The 23618-nt window shown below is 33.0% G+C and overlaps 1 protein-coding gene across 3 annotated transcripts in view; it reads left to right on the top strand.

The window, feature by feature from the left end:
- LOC139877661 (PTI1-like tyrosine-protein kinase 2) overlaps positions 1-23054 on the top strand; it is a 37764-nt gene extending 14710 nt beyond the window's left edge. For 2 of the 3 annotated variants that reach the window (XM_071865094.1, XM_071865093.1), the window contains 5 exons: positions 8222-8562; positions 8661-9202; positions 11800-12705; positions 21040-21111; positions 22777-23054. In XM_071865094.1, the coding sequence (XP_071721195.1) occupies positions 8678-9202; positions 11800-12705; positions 21040-21108 (1500 nt within the window). In that variant the 5' untranslated portion in view covers positions 8222-8562; positions 8661-8677 and the 3' untranslated portion in view covers positions 21109-21111; positions 22777-23054. Of the gene's footprint in view, positions 1-8221; positions 9203-11799; positions 12706-21039; positions 21112-22776 lie in introns of those variants that run through there. The other variant, XM_071865091.1, reaches the window with a different exon arrangement.
- Positions 23055-23618: the final 564 nt, after the last annotated feature.

Below are 23618 nucleotides of genomic sequence, written 5' to 3'. Positions count from 1 at the left end.
CCCTGCATATTTTTAATACTATGTAGACTAACCTTACACATCGTGTTAAGCACAATTATCCAAGTCAAATTACCTGATATTAATGCATCAGCGACGATTTTTCGGGATAAACATTTCAAATTCACATGAGGAATCAAGCCTTTTTCATGTTCTAAATCAAGTGCTAAGATCTGTAGCTGCCATTAAACCGAGACAAAAATTCACATGAGGAATCTAGCTCTTTTCATGTTCTAAATCAAGTGCTATTTCTTGGTTTTCGGTTGTGAACATATACGAATATGTTCGATAGATAAAACATGCAAAACAAAATTAGGGCCTCATTTTCGAGGCCAATTTTACTTAATGTGTTGTCATTATAGCATATGCTATTGCAACAACCTAAAAAGGAACAAAGGATTCGAATGATTATCATATATCTGTTGATTCAAATCAACTACTTTAGTACTACTCACTTGTATAACATACATCTTTAGCATATTTGGAGGCATTTTTTCACGCAATGATACATGAGCTTAGAAACCACTGACCAATTCATGAATATCATATAGAATGACATGTTACCTGCTATACTAAACCCGTTTTGAGAGGATGAAAAAGTGTTAAAAACACGCACAATCAGCACACCAGACGCAACACCAGTATGGAAATCAAACACACCATTGGCATCTTTGTTGACTCCATTTTGCTATGATCAAAAAACAGAAACCAAAAGAACCATATTATGGTATTATGGTAGCTCTAAGCAGTGCCGCTAAAACCATTTCCCTGTTCGTAGCTCCTGCATAAAATTATTCAACCAAAAGGTAACATAAGCCAAACTCAATGATTAGTTGTATAAATTAAAAATACCCAATTACAACACTTACTTTCATCAAACCAAATAAGATAATTGTGTTATGTGCATCCAAGTATCTATAATATATCCATATCTAATAAAATAAAGCAAAACATTAATTACTTCGAGTGGGACTTGTAAGGGAACCTAGACACATTTTAGGAGACCTAATCTAACAACAAAATACATCTAAATGGAAGTATTTATGCCAACCCATTATCTAGAAATAGGTTGACGTTTGTAGAGAAGTGGGTCATAATTGACACCTAAGAAATAATAGTAATTAACCCAAATATTGGATATCGACAAACAACAAACCAACCTGGATGTTTAATTAATTAAGATCAAAACCAAACTACTAGGACCAACCAAACCTTAACACACCCAACCTAGATGCCAAATGTACTCATTACCTTTAATTAATTAATTATCATTAAAAATTTGCAAGTACAATAACAGTACATGTTTTTTGAAACAAAACAAAAAAGTCATATACATCGTGGACTTTTTAAAGCACAGTATCTTAATATTTATGATCTTAGTCTAATCTCCAGTGAACCGACGCATGTTTTAACTAAAAGTCATGTTTTTAAAGATGGAAGTTAGTGTACATAAGCATCCACATCCACAATTCTATTAAAGATGGAAGGTAGTCTCTCTTAGTATAATTTAATACACAATACACCCTTAGCTGAATGATTATATTAATACACACATACACACTTAGCTGAATGATTATATAGAAATACATGTAATTAAGCAAGATAACATCATAATAGAAATAAAAGACCCTAACAATATCATAACTTAAGATAGCCTCAAATATTAATATATTAATACCTACCTATCGCAATATCTCTTTTAGTAAACTTTTTTCAGCTCTCGTAGTAGGCGCAGAGCGGTTAACGGATAGTACTAAATCATCACCTACTTTTTTAGAACCTATTACAACATTTACTAAAGGAGTAATTAAAAAGATTAAAATTAGCACCTGTGACTTGAAATCTATACTAAACATTCATTGAAAAAAACACAATATAAAAAGTTTAACCTTTTTGGACTGATGATTATTGAACAATAGATTTCTGCAAATCCATATTCTCATTTACAGAAGACTTGAGAGATGATGCTGCATCACCTTTATTTCTCTGAGGTGATATAACAGTTTCTATAAAGAGATTACAAAAGATTATGAAAGATACATAAACACCTACAAGATTAATTACCTACTAATATGTAATGACAAACTGTAAATAAATGCATTTGTCCCTAAAAAATATCAGAACTGATGGATACTTTTATTACTTAGTTGACACCTGCATGATGCCAAGACGATATGAATAAAAAAAAAACGAAACGATTTAAACATGAAGTCAAAAAACATAAATGATACTTTGTGTAAAAAGCGAAATCAAATCAATTAAACATACCTGACAACATTTTTAGAAACCACCGATCAATTCGATGGAACACTGATGCGATGATTTCTACAGTTAACATAAAGTATGTTATTCAACTGACTTGTTATCTTGCAAGTTGCAACTAATTTTTTTTTAAATTTTTTACTTTTTCGGATGTGTTCTCATAAGGAAACTTTGGAGTAATTTTCACCCCTCTCTGTAAACCCTAAATTCAAATTACCATATATAGTCGATTCATCAAGAACGCGAGACGTTTTTGGTTTCATCAGCTTGCCTTCACATTTTCTGGGTAACTCAGTATCATCATGAGTAGATAATAATTTTGTTTAATAATTCATATACCTAAAAAGAAAATTGATCCTTTGTTGATCCTTTCTAACACAGCGATCCAAAACCCCAAAAATAAGATGTATTAGGAGCTGCCACATTGGATTAATATTCATGATCTATAGATACTTAGTCTAATGACCCGTGAATTCACGGGTTGTGATAAAAGACATACACAATATTTAACTAAAAAAGGACTAAGAAATATATTATCACTTCAAACTCAATAAATGTTATCCATTAAAATTCTATTGTAGTACAATAAAGCATCAAAACATGTTCAAGTCGAATTGAACTATTAAAATGTAAATAATACTCTGTAACAATGCATCTTTCCTATTAAAAATCGACTTTGATAATGTAACAAAGAAAAAACTACATTATATGTATGTGATTATCAAGTGCAACTAAAAGTCAACTTAAAACTGCAACTTTTAAATACTTATTAACCGGGTTTAGATTGACATGTGAAATAGTCACAAAAAAGGAAATGGTTCTAAATATGATGCACCATCTTATAAGTTGTGCTAAACATATTGAAGCACTCATTCTAAGCTAATGCGGAAGATCACTTCTAAAAAGATAAAATATACAGATTATGAAAGAATTTTAACCTTTCTAACTTCAAATTGTGGTACCTTGCAATATCCATCTTCATATCTTCATATTCTATAACCTGAAAGCTTTATAAACAAGTTACAGCAAACAAAAGAATCAAAATCGAAATAACCACGAAGCAAAAATTTACAATGTTACTAAACACGTGAGGCTTTTTTTTAATAGAAACTACATTACTTTTCTTGTATCTTTTCTTGTATTGAACATAAACAATACTTCTGCATCTACCTGATAAAATAAACATACACGCATCATTCATCTTCATGTCTTTAGACATAAAATTGCCATGGAATTGAAATCCAAGAAATTTTAATTCAACTGGGTCATATTAACTAACAACCGAAGTGAAGAAATAAAAACTAATTAACAACCAAAATTAAGAAATCATCACTAATTAACAATCTAAGTTAAGAAATCATCACTAATTACAATTCCAGTTAGGAAGTTCAATTTGGGTCCAAATAATATGCTTAAAGGACTATTACGTGGAGATTTAATAATACTTATAAAATCAAATAAAACACACACACAGACACACTTATATGAAGTCCTTTTATTCACATTCCACACACACAAAAAAAAAAAAAAATCATAAAACCTTAATCTCGTGTATATGGGTCAAAATTAATATCTTCACATAGCTTATACTAAATATGGGTTAGTTTTAAGTTAAAAACATGGAACAATATATAGAGTTTTAAGTTAAACAAGCCTAGTGGATAATGTTAGTTTACCTAACACTAACATGCACAACATCCATGAACATTCCGATCAGCTGCCTTGTCCGGCCCTCTACAAATTCCAGCAAACAACCTCAAACCTAAAAAAATTACTTACTGTGACCAGCAACCTGCATCTCTTCTTTGTTATATCCGGTAGTTATTAGCTTAAAATGCACCACCACCTCAATTGTAATTAGGTTTTGATACACTTTACAGTCTAATTTTGATTTTATTTGTCGTTTTGATTTGAAGATACATATGATGTTAATATTTTACTGGAATGTTTTAAATATCTTACACAAAGGTAGAGGTAATTTTATAGAAAATGTGTTTAGGGTATAGTTTAGTTCTAAGATTTATGTGAAAAAGGTTATGTTAAAGGGTTAATTAAAAGAGGAGGACATTTCTACCCTCACGTACTTGGCATGCGAGAAAATTTAAGGAGATTTTGTTAAAGGGTTAATTCAGATCATCACCCGACGTTTGATCAACATTGTTTAAATCTGTATCTCTATCTGTATCTCTATCTCTACTATATATTATAACAAAAACTTAATACAACAATAATTTAATTTAGGATTAATTTTTAACCATTGGATTAGGTAAATCACAATCAACACTTCTATAATCTAGCCATTGATTTAAAAATTTTGGACTTATAGTGCAATAATAAAAAATTTACAATTGATATATCAAAAATACCCTTAAAATAATTAATTTGCCTATAATTCCTATAAATTATAACTTATACCTTATCCATTTTAATTAATATTATATTTTAATATAAATTAAGTTAATAGATTTAATACTACGTATATAATCTGTTAACAATATTCGTATCCAATCCATTTGTCAAAGTCGAAATAGTATGATAACAATAATCTGAGTATTATGATAACAGTATTTACGTATTTAATCAATTATTCTCTTTATTACTAATTAATTAAATTCATGATCAATATTAATATATTTGTTATTAAAAAAATTTATATTTGATTATGGTCGGATAAAGATTTTTATTAGTTGATGGGTTGTATGTGGATAACGGATATATAATACCAGGATTAAAATTCAACTCGTGGATCAGAATATCCGTTTGTACAACCAGCGGATATAGACGTTAGCCTGATTACTTATAGTTAAATACATATAATTATTTATTATAATTGTAAAGTAAAATCATGTGCATATATTTCTTTGTTTTTGATACAACAACAACAACAACAACAAAATCAACACCAGATAAGTGGTGTATGGGAGAGGTGAGATGTAGACAATCCTTTCCCTATCCGAGAATAAAGTCAAGTCATTTCTCCACCTAGAATGAAAACACTCTCAAAAGTAGAGAAAATCATCCCTCTCTCTATTCGACGGATAGAGAGATTGCTTCCGAGTGGACCTCCGGCCAATAAGTATGAAAAAGTTTTTTAAAAAATAAAATAAAATAAAAAATAAAATTGAGACGCCATGAAAATGGTAAAATCAAATTTCCATGGGTTTTAAATCCTGCCTGAAATTTAATTTAGGCTCTAAGAGTCAGTCAAGTCGCCAATAAATCGACGCTTGCTGTTGACTCAATAACTAGAGCCCAATTTCTTTGTTTTTGATGTTATCTTATTATTTTTATCAGTTGTATTGTATATTTTTATGATTAATAGGTAGTTTGTATTCCCGGATTACATGTATAAGCAAACACATCATGTATACTTTCTAACCCTATTTATATGTAATTACACATTATAGAACCCGAAAATACAAATTTTAATTATCTAGTTATATTTAATTATTTATTATAATTATTAAAATAATTACACATTGTATGTTATATATATCTCGCGGATCGTTGATATACGCGGGCGATGGTCATTATCGAAAACAATTAACCCGCTAACGAGTACACGGACCTCGATGGGTAAAGAAAATTTAGTGTAGGCGCGGGTCGTTGGAAAAAGCGAATCGTGTCACACGAGTGCAAACTCTATACATAATCGATATCACCTTATAATTGATTCTTAAGTTATAAAAGACTACTTTACTTACGATGTTATGTATTAGTATTTGGTAACCTCGTCAAAAGTATGAGGGTTTTATGTTTTAACATGTCATTTTTATATCATACTCGTATATAATTACGTGAGTGCATAACATCGTTTGATTTAATCTTCATATGCACTTTTATTCATGTACGTTTCTTCTAAAAATATATTCAATATAATATTAACTCGTGTTATAGACCCGCGAAATCGCTGCTTATAAACTAGTTTTACTTTATAACAATTCTATTGATAAAATTAATATTCACCGTGATGAATATTAACGTCTCCCCTTTATCTAAAAAAGTATTTAGTGTCTGAATCATCTCCGTGTGTGTGTGTGTATATATATATATATATATATATATATATATATATATATGATTAATATGGAAAGCGGTCAATTCGTGTTGTAGATGCTCGAATTGAATATACTCCATATCAGTGTATGTGTTTGTATGTATATGTATGAATGTGTTATCTGTATGTATGTATCTATTGTGTTGCTGTTATGATGAAGATGAAGATCTAAAACAGAATCAGAATTTTTATTGCTTGTAATTAATTGTTACAATGTGTTAATGGTTAAGATGAGTTTAGTTACATTGTTTCAAAAACATGTGTATCGGCAGGGACATGTTAGCCCTGTGTTGACTTTGTCAATCCATCCAGCGGTCTCCGGTAGCCCACTGGAGCCTGGCGAAACACCATCTCCCATTTCCCCACAGCATGCCAGACCCGATAAACGAACCTGCATTGTCATTGTTTCAATCTTCGCATGTGTGGGACCAAGGGATCATTTGGGCCCGGTAATAATGCTTTTTGATCCAATTATTTGGAAAATCCTCACCTAGTGGGAATCGAACCCTCACCTCCCCTAAGGGAGAGTGAGTCATTCACCACTAAGCTATTGGCCCATTCTTATGAGTTAGTTACATGTGTATGTAACAATAGGTGGTGTAAAGTGTGGGAAAAGGTTACAAACTAGTAGTGGTGATGGTATATTGGTATTGATATGTATATACCATCAACATCCATCACCTATCAATAGTAGGGGCGTTCATAATATCCGTATCCGAATCCGCAATCCGAATTATCCGAAAACCCGATCCGAAAATATCCGAAAATTCGGATATCCGGATTTTCTATATCCGAAAATCGGATATCCGGATTTTCGGATATCGGATCGATTTTTAAAATTTTTCGGATAATCCGATATCCGAATAAATACACTCGTTATTGATATATATGTTTTTTTTATTTATAGTTCAATTAGTGGTCTAGTGGGTTATGGGTTATGGGCCGTAAAAAGTAAACCATTTAATTCCAGATTTCCAATTTCAAGGTATAACAATAGCAGATAGCGTTACAAAATCCCTAGATCTAAAAATGTATTATGCGCCTCTCTCTATCCTCTTCATCTCATCTTCAATCTTCCTTCATTCTTCATCTGAAATTTTTCTGCTAACATACAGAGATGGAGTATATCTCAAGCAAAATATCAAAGACTCTAATGAGATTTATCGATTTTCAAACATGTAATTAACCTTGCACTCATTAACGAAGATTTGAAATCTACAGTGATAATTGGAGCAAGTGTCTTACTATAACATATTAGTATATCTTCATTTGTTTGGGTCTTTAAAATTAACTTGGAACTTTTTTTTTATTTTATCAATTGAAATGCTTTTACTAAATGAGGTCCATGTGCATATAACCATGAGTACTCCGTATTATGATTATGATTGTTATTAATAACATTGCATTTATTTATCTTTTAATATATCTTTAAAAAAATGCGAATGACAAAGTCTGGAACTCATGATCTTTTTAATTTTCATTTGAGTTCCGGTATCCGAATCCGAAATTTCGGATATCCGATTTTCGGATATCCGAAATTTCGGATTCGGATATTGGATGACCAAATTTACTATCCGAATTTTCGGATATCCGAATTTTCGGATATCCGGTTTTGAACACCCCTAATCAATAGCAATGCACATCACATATTATTGGCTTTAACAATAAATATATATATATATATATATATATATATATATATATGTATATATATATATATATATATATATATATATATATGTATATATACACATATATATATATATATGTATACATATACACATATATATATATGTATACATATATATATATATGTATACATATATGTGTATATATATATATATATATATATATATATATATATATATATATATATATATATATATATATCTTATAATGCTACAGGTAAAGGTAAAGAAGTGGGAACATTTGAGGATCGAACTTACGGACATTCACTCACAACCGCCCTCGCCCATTGCGGCCTACGCACGGTCGTATAAGGAAAATTACCAATTTAAATTCATACAAGAAATTGAATATTATGACAAAGAATACGTTTCTTTTGTGGAACAGAAGGGTAAGGATGAACTACCTAAGAGACGCGACATTGTAAGGGCCAAATTGGTTGTATATGAGGAAGATGTGTTCCTTAGTGAAATAGAAATACTCGAGAGTTGTAAGCATCCCAATATAGAATCTTTTCTCGGATTTTATCATAATGGTGATAAAATAATGCTTTGTTATAAGTATGTTTCTGGCAAGGACCTATATAATATGTTAAATGATGCTAATCTTACGTGGGAAAAACGTTTGAAAATCTGCATTGATGTTGCATATGGACTAGATTATCTTCACAATGGGATGGAGGACCAAATGATGGTAATTCATGGTGACTTGAATGCTTCGAAGATTGAGGTGCATGGTGATTGCGGGGCAAGGATTGGCGGATTTGAAAAGTCAGTAATAATCCATTTAAATCAAAATGATGATTCTCTCCAACTCAATGGGGATATTCGGAAGGCAGGTTACATGGATCCAGAATATATTAAGACCGGTAAACTAAAGATAGAATCAGATGTATTTAGTTTTGGAGTTGTTATGTTTGAAACCTTGTGTGGCATGCCTATTTCTGAAGTAAAAGACAATGGCGAAGGAACGATATATTTGGCGCGACGATGGTTAGACGATGGAACAATAAAGAAAAAGTTAGCTACTAGTATTAAAGAAGAAAATTGTAGAAACAACTTATTTTTAAAGAAAGGGCCCAACGAAGATTCATTGGATACGTTTATCAATATTACACGTAAGTGTTTGGCGGAATCTCAGAACCAACGTCCAGAAATTAAAGTCATCATCAAGGAACTTCACAAAGCATTATCTTTTCACGTAAGTCAATCTTTTAAAATAATATTATTTTTTATTCTCTTTCGTTTATCTTATTCCCGTTGGTAATCCTTGAGTTGATTGATTATACAAGAAGTATTGGTTTCTGTAATCACAAGAAGTAATTATAAAGGAGGTGTGAATAAAAAATCTTAACTATAATTGAAACACGTGTATAAGATCATATAAAAAATAAAAATGAGATAAGAGGAAAATGACAACACTCCTCAAATGGTTATATGAGATAATCTATAGGGTTGCAATTCTAAAAGAAAGAAAAATAAATGATGACGGCAATATATTACTCATAGTTATTATCATAAAATGTCACACTTGCGGAGCATTAAAGAATGTTTTCAATGGATTTACTGTTACAAATGTTACAAAATGAAACCCCGTTTCTATTATTGATAATATTAGCCCTATTTATAAAGGACATAATTCTAAAAAACATAACGGACTCAAGTCCACAATCGAACTTGAGCCGACCTATTTAATCCATCTAGCACTCCCCCGCAGTCTGAATGACGAAATCTTGAAAGTTCGGACCGGAAAAAACACAAATATCAAATAAATAATAAAAAACATAATATATATATATATATATATATATATATATATATATATATATATATATATATATATATATATATATATATATATATATATATATATATATATATATATATATATATATTTCTTGATTTGTTGCGTTGAATAGACCGATATTCGCTAATTTGGTTGCGTATGTCTTGATGACTTCTCCTTTTCCGTAGCGTTTTTTTTTCTTTCTTTACGCCGTGGCTTGTACCTAAGGACCAAGTACCACTTTAGTATGCAATTTCTGTCCACAATAACAATATTCTTCAACGCCACTACAACAAATTTATCAATTCTTCACGCATGTTTTTACACACTTGTAAGAAAGTGTGAGTTTTTTGTCAAATTCCTCACACTTTTAAATATGTATAAGTTTGTTACATTTATAAATGTTGAATGTTATTCAAATTTCACACTTAAAATTGTAGGAAAAGTTTGTTCACACTTATCAGTGTGTACAAACACAAATTTAATCGCATTTAAAAATGTGAGTAAAATTTGTTACATCTCATTTCTTCACACAAGGGGAAGCGTGAACAAATCTAGTGCGACAAAATTAATTTAACACTCTTAAGTGTAGTTATATTTATAATTATACACACAAATTAGTGTGAACTTTTTCCCCCGCACTTTTATGTGTGAAACTATAATGATATTCTACACTTATAAATGTAATACATTTACATACATTTACAAGTGCAAGGAATTTAACAAAAAAGTACACATTTTTTAAAAGTGTGTAAATTTATGCGTGGTTAATTAGCAAATTTGTTGTAGTGCGCGCTGCAAACAAGAGTTTTGACTATATTCTCTTTTTCAGGGGTTTAGAACCTAATCAAGCTAGGCGGTCAATCCCCACGCCGATTATTATTATACCTTAAATATTACAAACTAAAATAAAAATAGATAACAGTAATTGACGGCACATTATTATATTATATTTATATTTTAAAAAGAAATGAAAAAGGATGAGATAATAAGAAAAAGAAGAATAGGGATCGGTGAACCAACGCCTTGACGTCCTACCGCCCTTCAGGAGGAAATCCCCACGGTAAATTTATACGCAAGACGTTCGAGACCTCCGAGGCTACACATTTTTTAAAAGTGTAAATTTATGCGTGGTTAATTAGCAAATTTGTTGTAGTGCACGCTGCAAACAAGAGTTTTGACTATATTCTCTTTTTCCGGGGTTTAGAACCTAATCAAGCTAGGCGGTCAATCCCCACGCCGATTATTATTATACCTTAAATATTACAAACTAAAATAAAAATAGATAACAGTAATTGACGGCACATTATTATATTATATTATATTTATATTTTAAAAAGAAATGAAAAAGGATGAGATAATAAGAAAAAGAAGAATAGGGATCGGTGAACCAACGCCTTGACGTCCTACCGCCCTTCAGGAGGAAATCCCCACGGTAAATTTATACGCAAGACGTTCGAGACCTCCGAGGCCCATGAAATGGGTGGTAACTTCAAGAAAAATATTTAGCAGCTCACGGAGATCGAACCCCGACCTCCCTTATGGAAAGTTAGATTACCACCAATGAACCAACACTTTGACGTAACATAGTTGCATAAGTTGTTACACAATCGAAAGTTGTATCTTACTATCTTTGATTTGAATTTATTAATTAGTTTCATAATTTGGAAATTTCCAAATGTACACCACCGTCGAACAGCAAATATGAAACTGGTTTCTTTAAGACATACCAAATTTTTTGAATTAAACAATTAGTGTCGTACACTTGGTTCAGTCATGCGGTTTTTGAGTAATAGTACTAGTATATATGATTAAGTTTGTGAACTCAAATATACATGTAGGTATGTTTAAATTAGTTTCTAATTTCTAATTTGTTAATGAACGTAATTTTATTTTCTTGATTGAGTAGACATCATAACTGGATGAAACTCGCCAAATTATAGAATTTCTATCTACTTCAACAGAATTAATGTTAAGTTTTATAATTTATATTATCCATTTGATATTCACAGGAAAACCACAAGGACCCCTTAAGAATGTCGTTTAATGACATTAAATTGGCCACCCATGATTTTGATCGTACGAATTGCATTGGAGTAGGAGGTTTCGGACGAGTATACAAAGGAAAACTTGCCGAAGGAATCAACTCTACCATTGTAGTAAAGAAGCTAGATAAAAGTCAAGGTCAAGGGGAGAAACAATATTACAATGAGCTACAAATTCTTAATGAGTTTAAGCATGAAAATATTATCGGTCTTATTGGATATAGCAATGAAACTCATGAAAAACTCATTGTGTATGAGCATGCATCGAAAGGGAGTCTCGACAAGCATTTGAATAATGCTACTCTTACATGGAGAAATAGACTTAAAATATGCATTGATGTTGTAACGGGGCTGAATTTCCTTCATGAAGGTATTCAAGCACAAGGAGGACAAGCAGTGGTGATACACAGGGACATCAAAACTGCTAACATCTTATTGTTTGATGATTGGAAGGCGAAAGTTGCGGATTTTGGACTTTCTTTGAGGAGTACGATGAATGAGGAAACAAACTACGACATCGATCATCCTTGCGGCACAATGGACTACGTGGATCCGATGTACTTAAAGTCTGGTATTTTAACAGTAAAATCTGATGTTTATTCATTAGGTGTGGCTTTACTTGAGGTATTATCCGGTAAAGAAACATATACACTCCCTAAGGATGAAAGACAATCACTACTCATTTTCATCAAACACAAATTTGAAAGCGAGAAACAAAATGAGGTAGTTGCTAAAGCTATAAGTGAAGAAATCGTGCCTAGATCATTGACTACATTCATAAACATTGTCTACCGGTGCTTAAATGCCGATAGAGAGATGCGCCCGACGACCCGAATAGTTTTATCAGAACTCAAGAAGGCATTGAAGTTTCAAGTAAGTTTTTATATCCTTATATACTATATTAAATTTGACTTCTATACCAAACTTTAATATGTATTTCGTTAAAAACTAATAATAGTGATGGAAATCTTAATCACAACACGAGATGGAAAGCTAAATCGAGAGATCTGATTCGTAAATTCAGTAGGTACTAATTAAGGCAAAAGAAGGGGAATTTACAAAATGTTACATAATTATGCTAGACTAAACTTCTATCATAGCAAACATGCAGAGATTTAACCTAGCATGACCATACCAACATACATATCGTCTGATAAGAAAGATAAATGCAATACATCCATATAAAATATTAAATACACAAATAGATAAGGTATAACAAGCGATGTTGTGGTACAAAAGTCTGTTTGCGTACAGGGTCTCGAAATACCTCCGTTCATTACAATTAACTACTAAACTAAAGCTAGAGAGATAAACTAGTGAGAGACATTGTATATCTGAAATGCAATTTTCAAAATGTGCATAGGTGAATCCTCTATTTATAGTCATATGGTCTTCTCTCAAATACTCACCATTATCGAATTCTAACACGCCTATTTGTTTTTTAAGCACGAGCCGTTTTGTTGTGAGTGAAGTGCAAAACCGTTTGCACAAACATTTAACGCTTTGAATGAGTCAGTAACGGCTTGTTGAGTCTCTAACGTTTTAACATACTCTTCTATTCTACGATCGGACTTTGGCGGGCATGAGCTACTCTCTTCTAGCCTTCCTCTAACAGATTCAATGGCTTCACAACTTCTTTTCCTTTCAAGCATGAGTGACCAGTCGATTCTTTAATTAAGATATAGCAGTCAACCATCAAGAAATCATCAACTATTTAATCGGGGCTAAGCTCCACTTCCCGGCTACTGGATCACTCAAGTGCTTCGAGTACTACGGACCCTTTATCATCCATTGCAGTAGAGCCCTTTCATGAGCGGCGGAGGGCTAAGCACAATTCTTTGAATCAAACGTTGAATAAAATAGATTCTTTTTTCAATATCAAAATAGACATCAGATAGGATAGATGGATTTATCTTTTTATTTATATATATGATTAAAAATTATTTTTATAGTGAAATAGTGTAGCAAGAAGCCCCAAATCCTTGATTTCGCCAGGAAAGACTGCACTGCTTTGGGCACAGGAAGCGAAGGAAATGAGCTCGGCTGCTTCTCCTCCAAACTTCCTTTTCTCCGTGCCTGTTCCGCATGTGCTTCGCGCGCCATTGGCGCTTTGCTCTCCTCTTATTCTTCATTGGACAGTTCGGATGGACTTCGCCGTGCTTTCCCAACTAAAATAGAAAAGGCTATTAAGGGCCCAAAAGGCTATTTAGACTTTTGGGCCCTTAATCTTTCTTATTCGAGACTCGGGCCGGCTTGCGTCGTTTCAACAACCGGCGGGACTCGAGATTTTATCCTTTACGGAGGAGCTAGTTTGCTCATTCATAGGGAATTTTCTCGCTTACCCAAAACTATCTTGGTTAAGAAATGAGTATGGTGAGCATCCGTGTACAAGGGCCCTTCCTATCCAAATTGAGCCATGATCCATAACCGACATCTTCTAGGTAGATGGTATAGAAACCCCCTTTTCCAATAATTTCTGAAAAACGCTATTCTTCAAATCCAATATTAAGCTTTCATATTCATTTGCAAATATCTGCATTTTGAGCTCCAAAATACTAGGTCTTTTAGTACCTAATATCAAATATCAATTCTATGTTTACTTAGTATCAAAAGCTGACAATACTATATGGATCATCGATGAGGTCTGTGTCCAGGAAATATATTGTTGAGGGTGCAGATATTGAACAAAAGGGGAATACGTCAGAAAAGTAGCATGTCACGTTTAGTGACATGTTGCCACCGTTGATGACATGGTATGTAAAAAGGTGACATTGTTAATCTAAGAACTTTGGGCTGTTTGTGTAACAAGGGTCACGTTTTTGTCTTGTGTAACAAGGGTCACTAAATGTGACATTTTGTCTTGATCAGCAAGTCAGATGAATTTGGTTTTTATTTTATGTACCCCTATAAATTAAACCCTAGCTTCTTGTATCCCTATCAGCTACGAATTTTAATGATAATTTCTCTTTGGTTGGTCGTGGATTAAATCAACAGCAATATTAGATATAACCATGTTATATTCTCGTGTTATTTATGTTTTGCAATTTATTTTCTTTGTTCACTTAGATTATCTGTTTATTGTTCATGGGTTGATAACTTGGGGTTATCAAGTTTTTGTTGGGGCTCACTAATATCCTAACAAGCGGTATCAAGAGCTCAGGTTACGAGTTTTTTCGAGAACAATGGCGAAAAAGAGTGATGTGAAGATTGATCGTGTTGATGGGACTGATTTTTGCTTTTAAAAGATGCAAATTTAAGACCCTCTATATCAAAACAAGCTTTATCAACCATTAACGGGTGTTAAATCGGAAGTAATGGATCAAAGGGAGTGGGACTTGTTGGATAGGAAAGCTCTAGGAGTTGCTCAACTTTCTCTAGCCAAGAATGTTTCTTACAACATTTTGGGTGAAACCACAATAGCGGGATTGCTTGCAGCTTTATCTAACATGTATGAAAAGTCATCCTCTTTGAACAAGGTTTTCTTGATACAGAAATTGGTGAATGCTAGGATGATGAAGGGTTCCTCAGTGGCGGATTATGTGAATGAATTTGATTTGAATTTGATTCGGTTGAAATCGGTTGATATTAAATTCGAGGTGAGCTAGAGGCGTTGTTTTTTCTATCTTCTTTTGGCGATAGTTAGTCTGGCACTGTGACATCAGTTAGTGGTTCATCTGGAACTGCTAAGCTTACTTTTGAAAGAATCCGGGATTTAATTCTAAGGGAAGGAATTAGGATGAAAAATTCGGGTGAGAATTCGGGTTCGGCTTTATGTCTTAGTCGTGGGAGAGCTACATCAAGAAGTCAATGAAAGAGTACAACTTGGTGTGTTGGAATTATCAACAAGTTGGTCACTATACATCAAAGTGCCCGAGTTTAAAGTCGGGTGGGAGCGCAATGACTACGGAGATCGAGGATGCGTTGATGTTCCAAGAGGAGGTTCTTGACGAATCTTGAGTTTTAGATTTGGGTGTCTCGTATCATGCTACCCCGTACATGAAGGAGATATTTTCTTTCAAATCGTATTCCAGTAGAGTTCGAGTTGTGGATGAGAAAACACTTGATGTTGCAGGTATTGGTGACCTTGTTATTAGACACTTATATTATGCTTGGATCTTGATGAACGTGAGGTTCATCCCCAAGCTCACTAGTAGATTGATCTCGGTTGGACAATTAGATGATGATAGGTTTTATGTTATATTTGGGGATCAACGGTAGACGATGTTTAAAGGTGGTCTTGTAATTGCTCGTGGGTACAAGAGGGGAACCATGTATATGGTTGATATTCCTTACAAGGAATGGCTTGGTGGAATTGTAGGTGCTGAAAATTCTAGCAAGGTAATGCTTTCTAGTATTGTTGAGGGATCTTGTTCGAGTGAGAGCTCAAGGGGAGTCGAAATTAGTGGAGATTCAGGATGAATCAGTTACACTAGAGTCTTCGTTACTTTAAGTGGATCATCTCCAATGGCAACTTTGTTACGACTGACCGACGAAGATGAACAAGAAATTTTTCTAGGAGTCACGGTTAATAATACATTTGTGCAGTGGAAGTTGACTCGGGTAGAAAAATCCGGTTTGTCAAAAGTCGCGCGCACGTAGGTGGTCGGTGTTCCAATGGTGAAATCAAAGGAGATAATGTGGTAGATCAAGGGTGTGATTGCGTTCTCACACGACTGCCTTGACGGAGTTGTCCATGTGTTTGTTCTACCAGCGGGGTTATTATTTGTTGAAAAACTAAATCGGGTGAATGGTGTATTGTACGGATTAATTGTTTAGGCAATGGGGATGATTGGGTTGGGTCGGGCTCAAATTACCCTTATCTCCTAAACTAAAGTGATAGGTGCCGTATCCAAAGAGAGATTATTGGTCTCGAGCTAGTAGCATAAATCGGATTATTGCTCAGCGGTATTTTTGATGTCGAAAGACTTCCTTCCCGTGTAGGTTAGCGATGTGGAAGTGCGGCGTGTTTCAGGTGGCTCATCCGACAACATCAAAAGGATACCTAATCAGCATATCGAATGTTTCTGTGGGAAGTATGACTAGAAGTAAGGGTAGAAGGTGGGTTTTGTTCAAAATCTCTAAGTGTGAGATTGTCGAGGTTGTAGATAGGAAAACGTTAAAAAAGTAGCATGTCATGTTTTGTGACATGTTGTCACGGTTGGTGACATGGTGTGTCAAAACGTGACATTTTTAATCGAAGCACTTTGGGCTGTTTGTGGAACAAGGGTCACGTTTGTTGACCAAATCTCACAAAATGTGACATTTTGTCTTGGTCAGCAAGTCAGGCGAATTTGTTTCTTATTTTATGTACCCCTATAAATTAAACTCCTAACTTCTTGTATTCCTATCACCTACGAATTTTAATGAGAATTTCTCTTTCGTTGGCTGTGGATTAAACCAAATAGCAGTATTGGATATAACCACGTTATATTTTTGTGTTACTACGTTCTTGTAATTTATTATCTTTGTTCACTTAGATTATCTTATTGTTGTTCATGGGTTGATAACTTGAGGTTATCAAGTTATTGTTGGGGCTCACTAATATTCCTAACATATATCACCATCATCCATATCATAAGTGACTCTTACTTTTCCCTAAAGTACTCGCGGGTATCGCGCTTATGGTACTCTTCCTGAAATAGAACACATGAAGACAAAGTAACGGTAATAAGATAACATATAAAAGCTTAGAGCATGCGGTACCCATAGTCGATTCCACCGTCTCATTCGACTTCACCTCTAAAATGGATACCGGCTCACCATCGGTCTTAGTCGATCTCGGCGTCGGTTGGCCACCGTCACACTCCCGATGATGGTTTCAACTATTTTTTTTTCTTTTTTAATTATTCTATTTTTTTTTGGTCTACGTCATATTTTCTCTCACCAAGACTTTGAACCAATGACATCGAACGATACTTCACTTTAAACATTTTCAAGGTCCATTTTCGATCTTGATATGGACACGGACACCTCGTGCTCTTAGAAGGCAATGAAGGCGTTTGTGAAAATGGTATTTTTTGAAAAAGGTCCATTGCCTCTTTTTGCTATTTGGCGAAAGACTCAAGCGCTAGTCAACATTTCAGTATAGGAATGACAAATTAACAAATTGTATATGAGAAGTAGCTAAGAAGCAAAATTCTTTTTTTTTTGACCAACAAAAACAGAAAGAATATAATAAAACAACCTCTCTAGCAAGGCGCTAGAAGAGGGAAAAAGATACAAATTACAATGGGCTACATAACCAATCCATCCATCTAATCGACCTTCTACCTCTATGACTTAACCAAAAGAAAGTAAAAGAACGAATAGAATCAAAAATTACGTCTTTTCTCATAGGACTCGAATCGAACACAACACTAATCCTCAAACACCAAACACGCCATAAGACCACAACGCAAATGATATACAGCACCTCCTTGTCTTTAGAATTGTGACCGCAACTATCCAACCAAGATAAGCATTGGAGTGCCACTAGCTTGACCCTTGTTACCTAGTTGAAGATCAAGATGGCTCAAATAAGAAGACTTCCTCATCAATAGTAAAATCCTTAATGGATAGTTTAAGATGATGACTATTAACCTTAATTTTTCATTCTGAAGCTTCGAGTTTCACCAGAAAATATCATAAATTGTGAGTTGATGTGAAAGACATGAACAGTTGTTTTCTTGTAGTGTTACGAATGTCGTAAGCTTGATCTCTCAACATAGCTAGTTTCTTTAGCTGCATTTTTTGGTGTTTGTTCATCACCAGTGGCGGAACTTGAACCCGGATGCAGATGGAGCGAGGGTAAAAATTTAATAAATTTTTCAAAGTCAGCATGGGTAAACATTAAAAAACCTTATTTTTTGGTAAAATTTTTTTTGAGTGTAATTTTTTTCCCGTTAAATTCAGGTGGGGCGGATACCACGGATACATTAACATCCGCCATGCCCATCACTAATGGATCTAAGTTCTCGTTCTCCGAATTTAGCCTAACTTTAATCCCATGATCGGTACCTAGGACGTATCTCAGTCTAAAGAACATCGTCCTGCCGAGATCAACGAATCTTCATGCATAAATAATTAATTAGGTATTGTAAGAGTATGAATTAACTGTAGAAAATAAGTATACGAAAGTGAAACGAGTAAATAAAATTATAAGAGATTACTCAAACAAGCTAATCAGATCATAAACATGTATAATAAATAATCTGAATAAGAACGGAATATTAAAACGATCTAACCGATTTAAAGGTTGAACCGGGCTTGTGTTTGACACAATTCCCTTAAACAGATTCTTCGTCTGTTCCTAGGGTACACTGGTCCGAAGCAACATACTACCGGACTTGAACACTTGCCTGAAAGGTAACCGGGACGGAAAGATCTTGTTGCGGTTGAGAGGGAAAAACTAATTGTGTTTTTGCTATTAGTTTTTGGTGTATCTATCTACAAAGGCCAAATGCCTTTATTTATAGTGGAAATCAACAACTTATGTTTGCTCCCACTTCCGATGTAGGACAAACATCAAAATTTTCTAGAGTTTGCACCAAACAAACAACTTTGATATTCGATATCTCATTCACCTTTAATTCGTTTTGGACACACTTTTGTTCGTTGTAAAGCCCTCGTGAGGGACTACAAAATCCACTAAATGGTTATCAATATATATTACTCGATCATATAATCATTTGTGTTCAAAGTTGGTGAAAACACACTTGTTTTTGACCAATTTTTCCAACATTAACAAAGTTCAATTTTATTAGTTTGGAAAGGTGTATCGTGAGATCTAGTTTGTAAATTCATTAGTTTTTTTTTTTTTTTTTTGAACGGCTGTAGGTAAATTCATTAGTTACTAATTAAGTCGTAAGTAGAACAACTCTACAATTTATTACGTAATTACGCTAATCTAAACTTCGATTTAACCTAACAAGCCAATAGTAGCAGATATATTAATTAAAAAAAAAAAGATAAATTCAAGCCATGTTTAGAAAATATTTAATACGTCATAGATAGAAAAGGTATAAAAACATGATGTTATGGTTCAAAAGGGTGTCTGCCTGCCTGCATACATATAAAGTCTCAGAATACCACCGGTAATTACAATTAACTAACTAGTAAACTAAAGCTAGAGAAACTGTAAGTGTGAAAAATGATTTTTCGAGTGTATGGAGAAGAAAAATCCTCGATTCATAGTCATTTGGTCTTATCTCATGTACTCATGATAAACGCATTCGGACATGCCCATCCATTTTTAAGTCGTTTTGCTGTGAGCGAGGTGCCAAATCGGTAACGCCTTGGTTGAGTAGTTAATGGTTTGTTGTGTCTTTAATGGTTTGAGCGAGCGTTTCAGTCGTTGCCAAGAACGAGACCGAGAAATTGAGTCACGACTAGGTTGTGGTCGGGATTCATTGGTCATGATCAAGTCATTGACGGGTTCGAGGTCTTGTTTTTAGGGTTGTAACTTGAGTTTCACCGTCTTGATATATTTTCTTCAGCATTCGTGTGTTTTTGTTGTTTATTGTTTCATCTTCGTCGTAATCGTGTAATCTACAGAATGAAGCAAAAGGTAAAACATGACTTTTGCTCTCTATATAAGTGACAAGTATAAAGCTTACCGTTCATAATTTTATAAACACCTCTTTAAGCTTATTGGACAAGACTAGTCAAAAGAAGAACACAAGAAACACTTTGAGATAGTATATTAGCGAGCCGAAAAGCCAGAACTATATCATATAAGTCCACGAGTCCCTTAGTACTCAAAAACCAATTGGTGATCGAGGTGGTTCTGATAGTTAAGCTTATATACATTCATTTGTTTCTTTCATTTTCCAATGTGAGACACAATTAACCAATTATATTCAACAATTACCCCTTAATCAGTTTTTTCCACGCTACTCCCATTGACACGTGCAATACCATCTCAAGTTTTCCTGGACCCCCGACCTCTTTCTCGGTCACGTCCACAGTCATCTAGGTTACATTTAAAATATAATACAATAAGCTTTATTTGTTAGTTTGAAACTAACACAAAGGTTATATGTTAATATATGTAATAATCGAGGGTTATAAATGAAAAATTATTACTTTATGGCCTCTATAAACTAAGTTACGATAAACATAAGAAACGCTCTTTTTCAATGAAATGTTCTTTTGATAAAATGTTTAGTTCTTTTTAGTAATTACACGCAATGTTTTATAGCAAAGTCTTACTTGACGAGGTTAATGTAGGATGATGGTACGTATCAAGATGATGAGAAGGATAAGGAGGCACACAAGATACCCTTGAGAAATTTCTAAAAGGTACGCTGTTTAAAATGATTACGCTAAATAAAGATTATCCTAATAACACCAATAATTGCTTATTCTATTCTTTTATAACGAAAAAATCTGGAAGACTAGAACTTAAATCTCATATCATACATATTCTCTAATTACCTTATCTATCTATATCTATCTATCTATAGTTAATATTAAAATTCTATAATTATGATGTTATTATTAGGTTAATTCCTTTGTTAAGAAAAAATTAAAAAGAAAAAGAAAAAAGACTAAGCATAAGCATAATTGGTGGTGATGTCATTAATCTAAATAATTTTGAATTAAAATTAAATCTTATTAATTAATTATTATAATTAAATCTTATTAAAAATTATTTTAATTATTAAAATTAAATAAATTTTAATTATTTTAATTAATTATTTTGAATTGATTACGAGAAGGTATAAAAACTAGGCAGAAGGAAACTAATTCTAAATTTATATTTTAATTTACAATTTTAAAATAAAATGACAACCAATATTATCTATTATGATTGGATGTGGATTGTTTAATATGCATTTTAGGTGTTTGACAAAATATTCAGCTGACAGTTTCTTAGTCGGATTATGTAGTTCCACATGTCATTAAACTAAATAACTTTATCATTTACGTTCACTTAATACCTAAAACATATCATTAAACTGTTTCGTTTAAACAAATCCGTGATTCCACGGGTCATTTTACTAGTATACTAATTGTAATCCAAAAATTAAGAACAATAAGGATGACAACATGAGTCTTCTCCTTATATATGTTCAATGCTGACATGGCTTGATTGGCTTCTTATGGTATTTTTAATGATGTCATATCTACTAAAATGTTATAAACTAGTAAGATTGGTCGGCGGAATGCGATGGACCTTTCGGGTTGCATATTCATATTTAACTACGCGTTATATATTTATAGAATTAATGACGCATTTATGTGGGTGTGTTTGGATACACGTAATTAGTACCTAGTATACCTAATGGATGTGCTTTTTTAACGCCGGAAAATTCGCTTAAAAAGGGGGACATAACCATCGATATGATGTAGTTAGTTTGTGTTGTTTATTATACGTGTATATACATATATGAAAGATAGCCCGAAATATTTAACATTTTAAAGAAAGTGTTTGTTTCGCATATAGTTAGTTGAGATGTATTCGTAAAATTATTTTCACTTGGACGGTGATGTCAGAGAAATTTAACTCGCGTCGAGCGAGAAGGTAGAGCCCGCTAAAAATTTGAGTGAAGTTTGTATTATGTTTTTCTAACAAAGTAATGATTTTATGTTTTACCCTCTATTTTTGGGTGGAATTTGTACATTTGGTTAAGTTTGGGGTGAATTTGTTTTTTTTTTTTTTTTTTTTTTTTCCAATGTTGTCTTGGCCATTTTTAGCCCGCGGATAACGAAAATCCCCATCCCATTTAGTAATGTAAGGGAAATAAGTAAATTTTTTAAATTTAATACAATAAGGAGTATTATTTAAGATAATTACTACAGAGTAATAGATTGGTAAATATTTAAAAAATGTATTATTTTTAGGTTATCACATCGCTTATTTTTCAATACACGCAAAATTTGTTTGTAGTATTTTAATTATATCTTCCCAACTATTCACGCTCTCATTGTTGACATCTATTTCTCTCTTATTTTAAATTTCAGATTACAAATTTCAACTCCCAATTAACCATTCCCCATCATAATCAAGAACTCAAACTCATCCACATGAAGAAATTAGTTCATAAGCATTGGTCTTCCAGAGGTAATACTCATTCTCTAATGTTTAACGACATGAGCATCATTATTGATAGTTATGTAAAAGTTTCAAAATTTATATCACAATGCTACTCAATTGTTATTGTTTATCTATTGCAACTGTTATGGATTTACTATTACGAATAATTATTTTATTGGATGCATATGACTTTCTTTAGTCTTGAACTCCCTGTATTGTATTCTATGGTAAAAGAATGGATGTTTACATATCATCTTTTCATACATCACACTCGTGGAATTTTGTTACTGTTGTTGTTATATGTTATCCGACACAGAGTTGGATATTGGGGCGTGCAAGGTATGCGGTAGCACAAGACCCAATATCTATAAGGGCCCAAAAAATATATCTAAATATTTCATACCTAGGAACATTTTACATACATAGGTTCATTTATTAATTAATAATTTGAAAAATTAAAAAGGAAAATACATAATCAATGTCGAATACTCCGTAATTCAATACTCTTCTCAAATACTCTTTGTTTGGCTTCAGTACTCCGACATCGATTCCATCAATTTATAGGTAATAATTTAATTTAACAATTACAGTTACATGTATATAAAAGGGCTTAATGATGCACATAAATGCACATGGTGATCCATTCGCATCACACGTGGCTAGCACGTGACCCTCGAGACAAATCTATTTTGCTAACAAGTGATAAAGCGCGCTATTTGCGCCAACTAACGAAAGGACAATGTAACACCGTACTTTTTATATACACATT

Source organism: Rutidosis leptorrhynchoides, chromosome 11 (genome assembly GCF_046630445.1).
Source record: "Rutidosis leptorrhynchoides isolate AG116_Rl617_1_P2 chromosome 11, CSIRO_AGI_Rlap_v1, whole genome shotgun sequence".
NCBI lineage: Eukaryota > Viridiplantae > Streptophyta > Magnoliopsida > Asterales > Asteraceae > Rutidosis > Rutidosis leptorrhynchoides.
The sequence above is the reverse complement of the archived record's forward strand: the minus strand, read 5'-3'. Positions and strand labels throughout refer to the sequence as shown.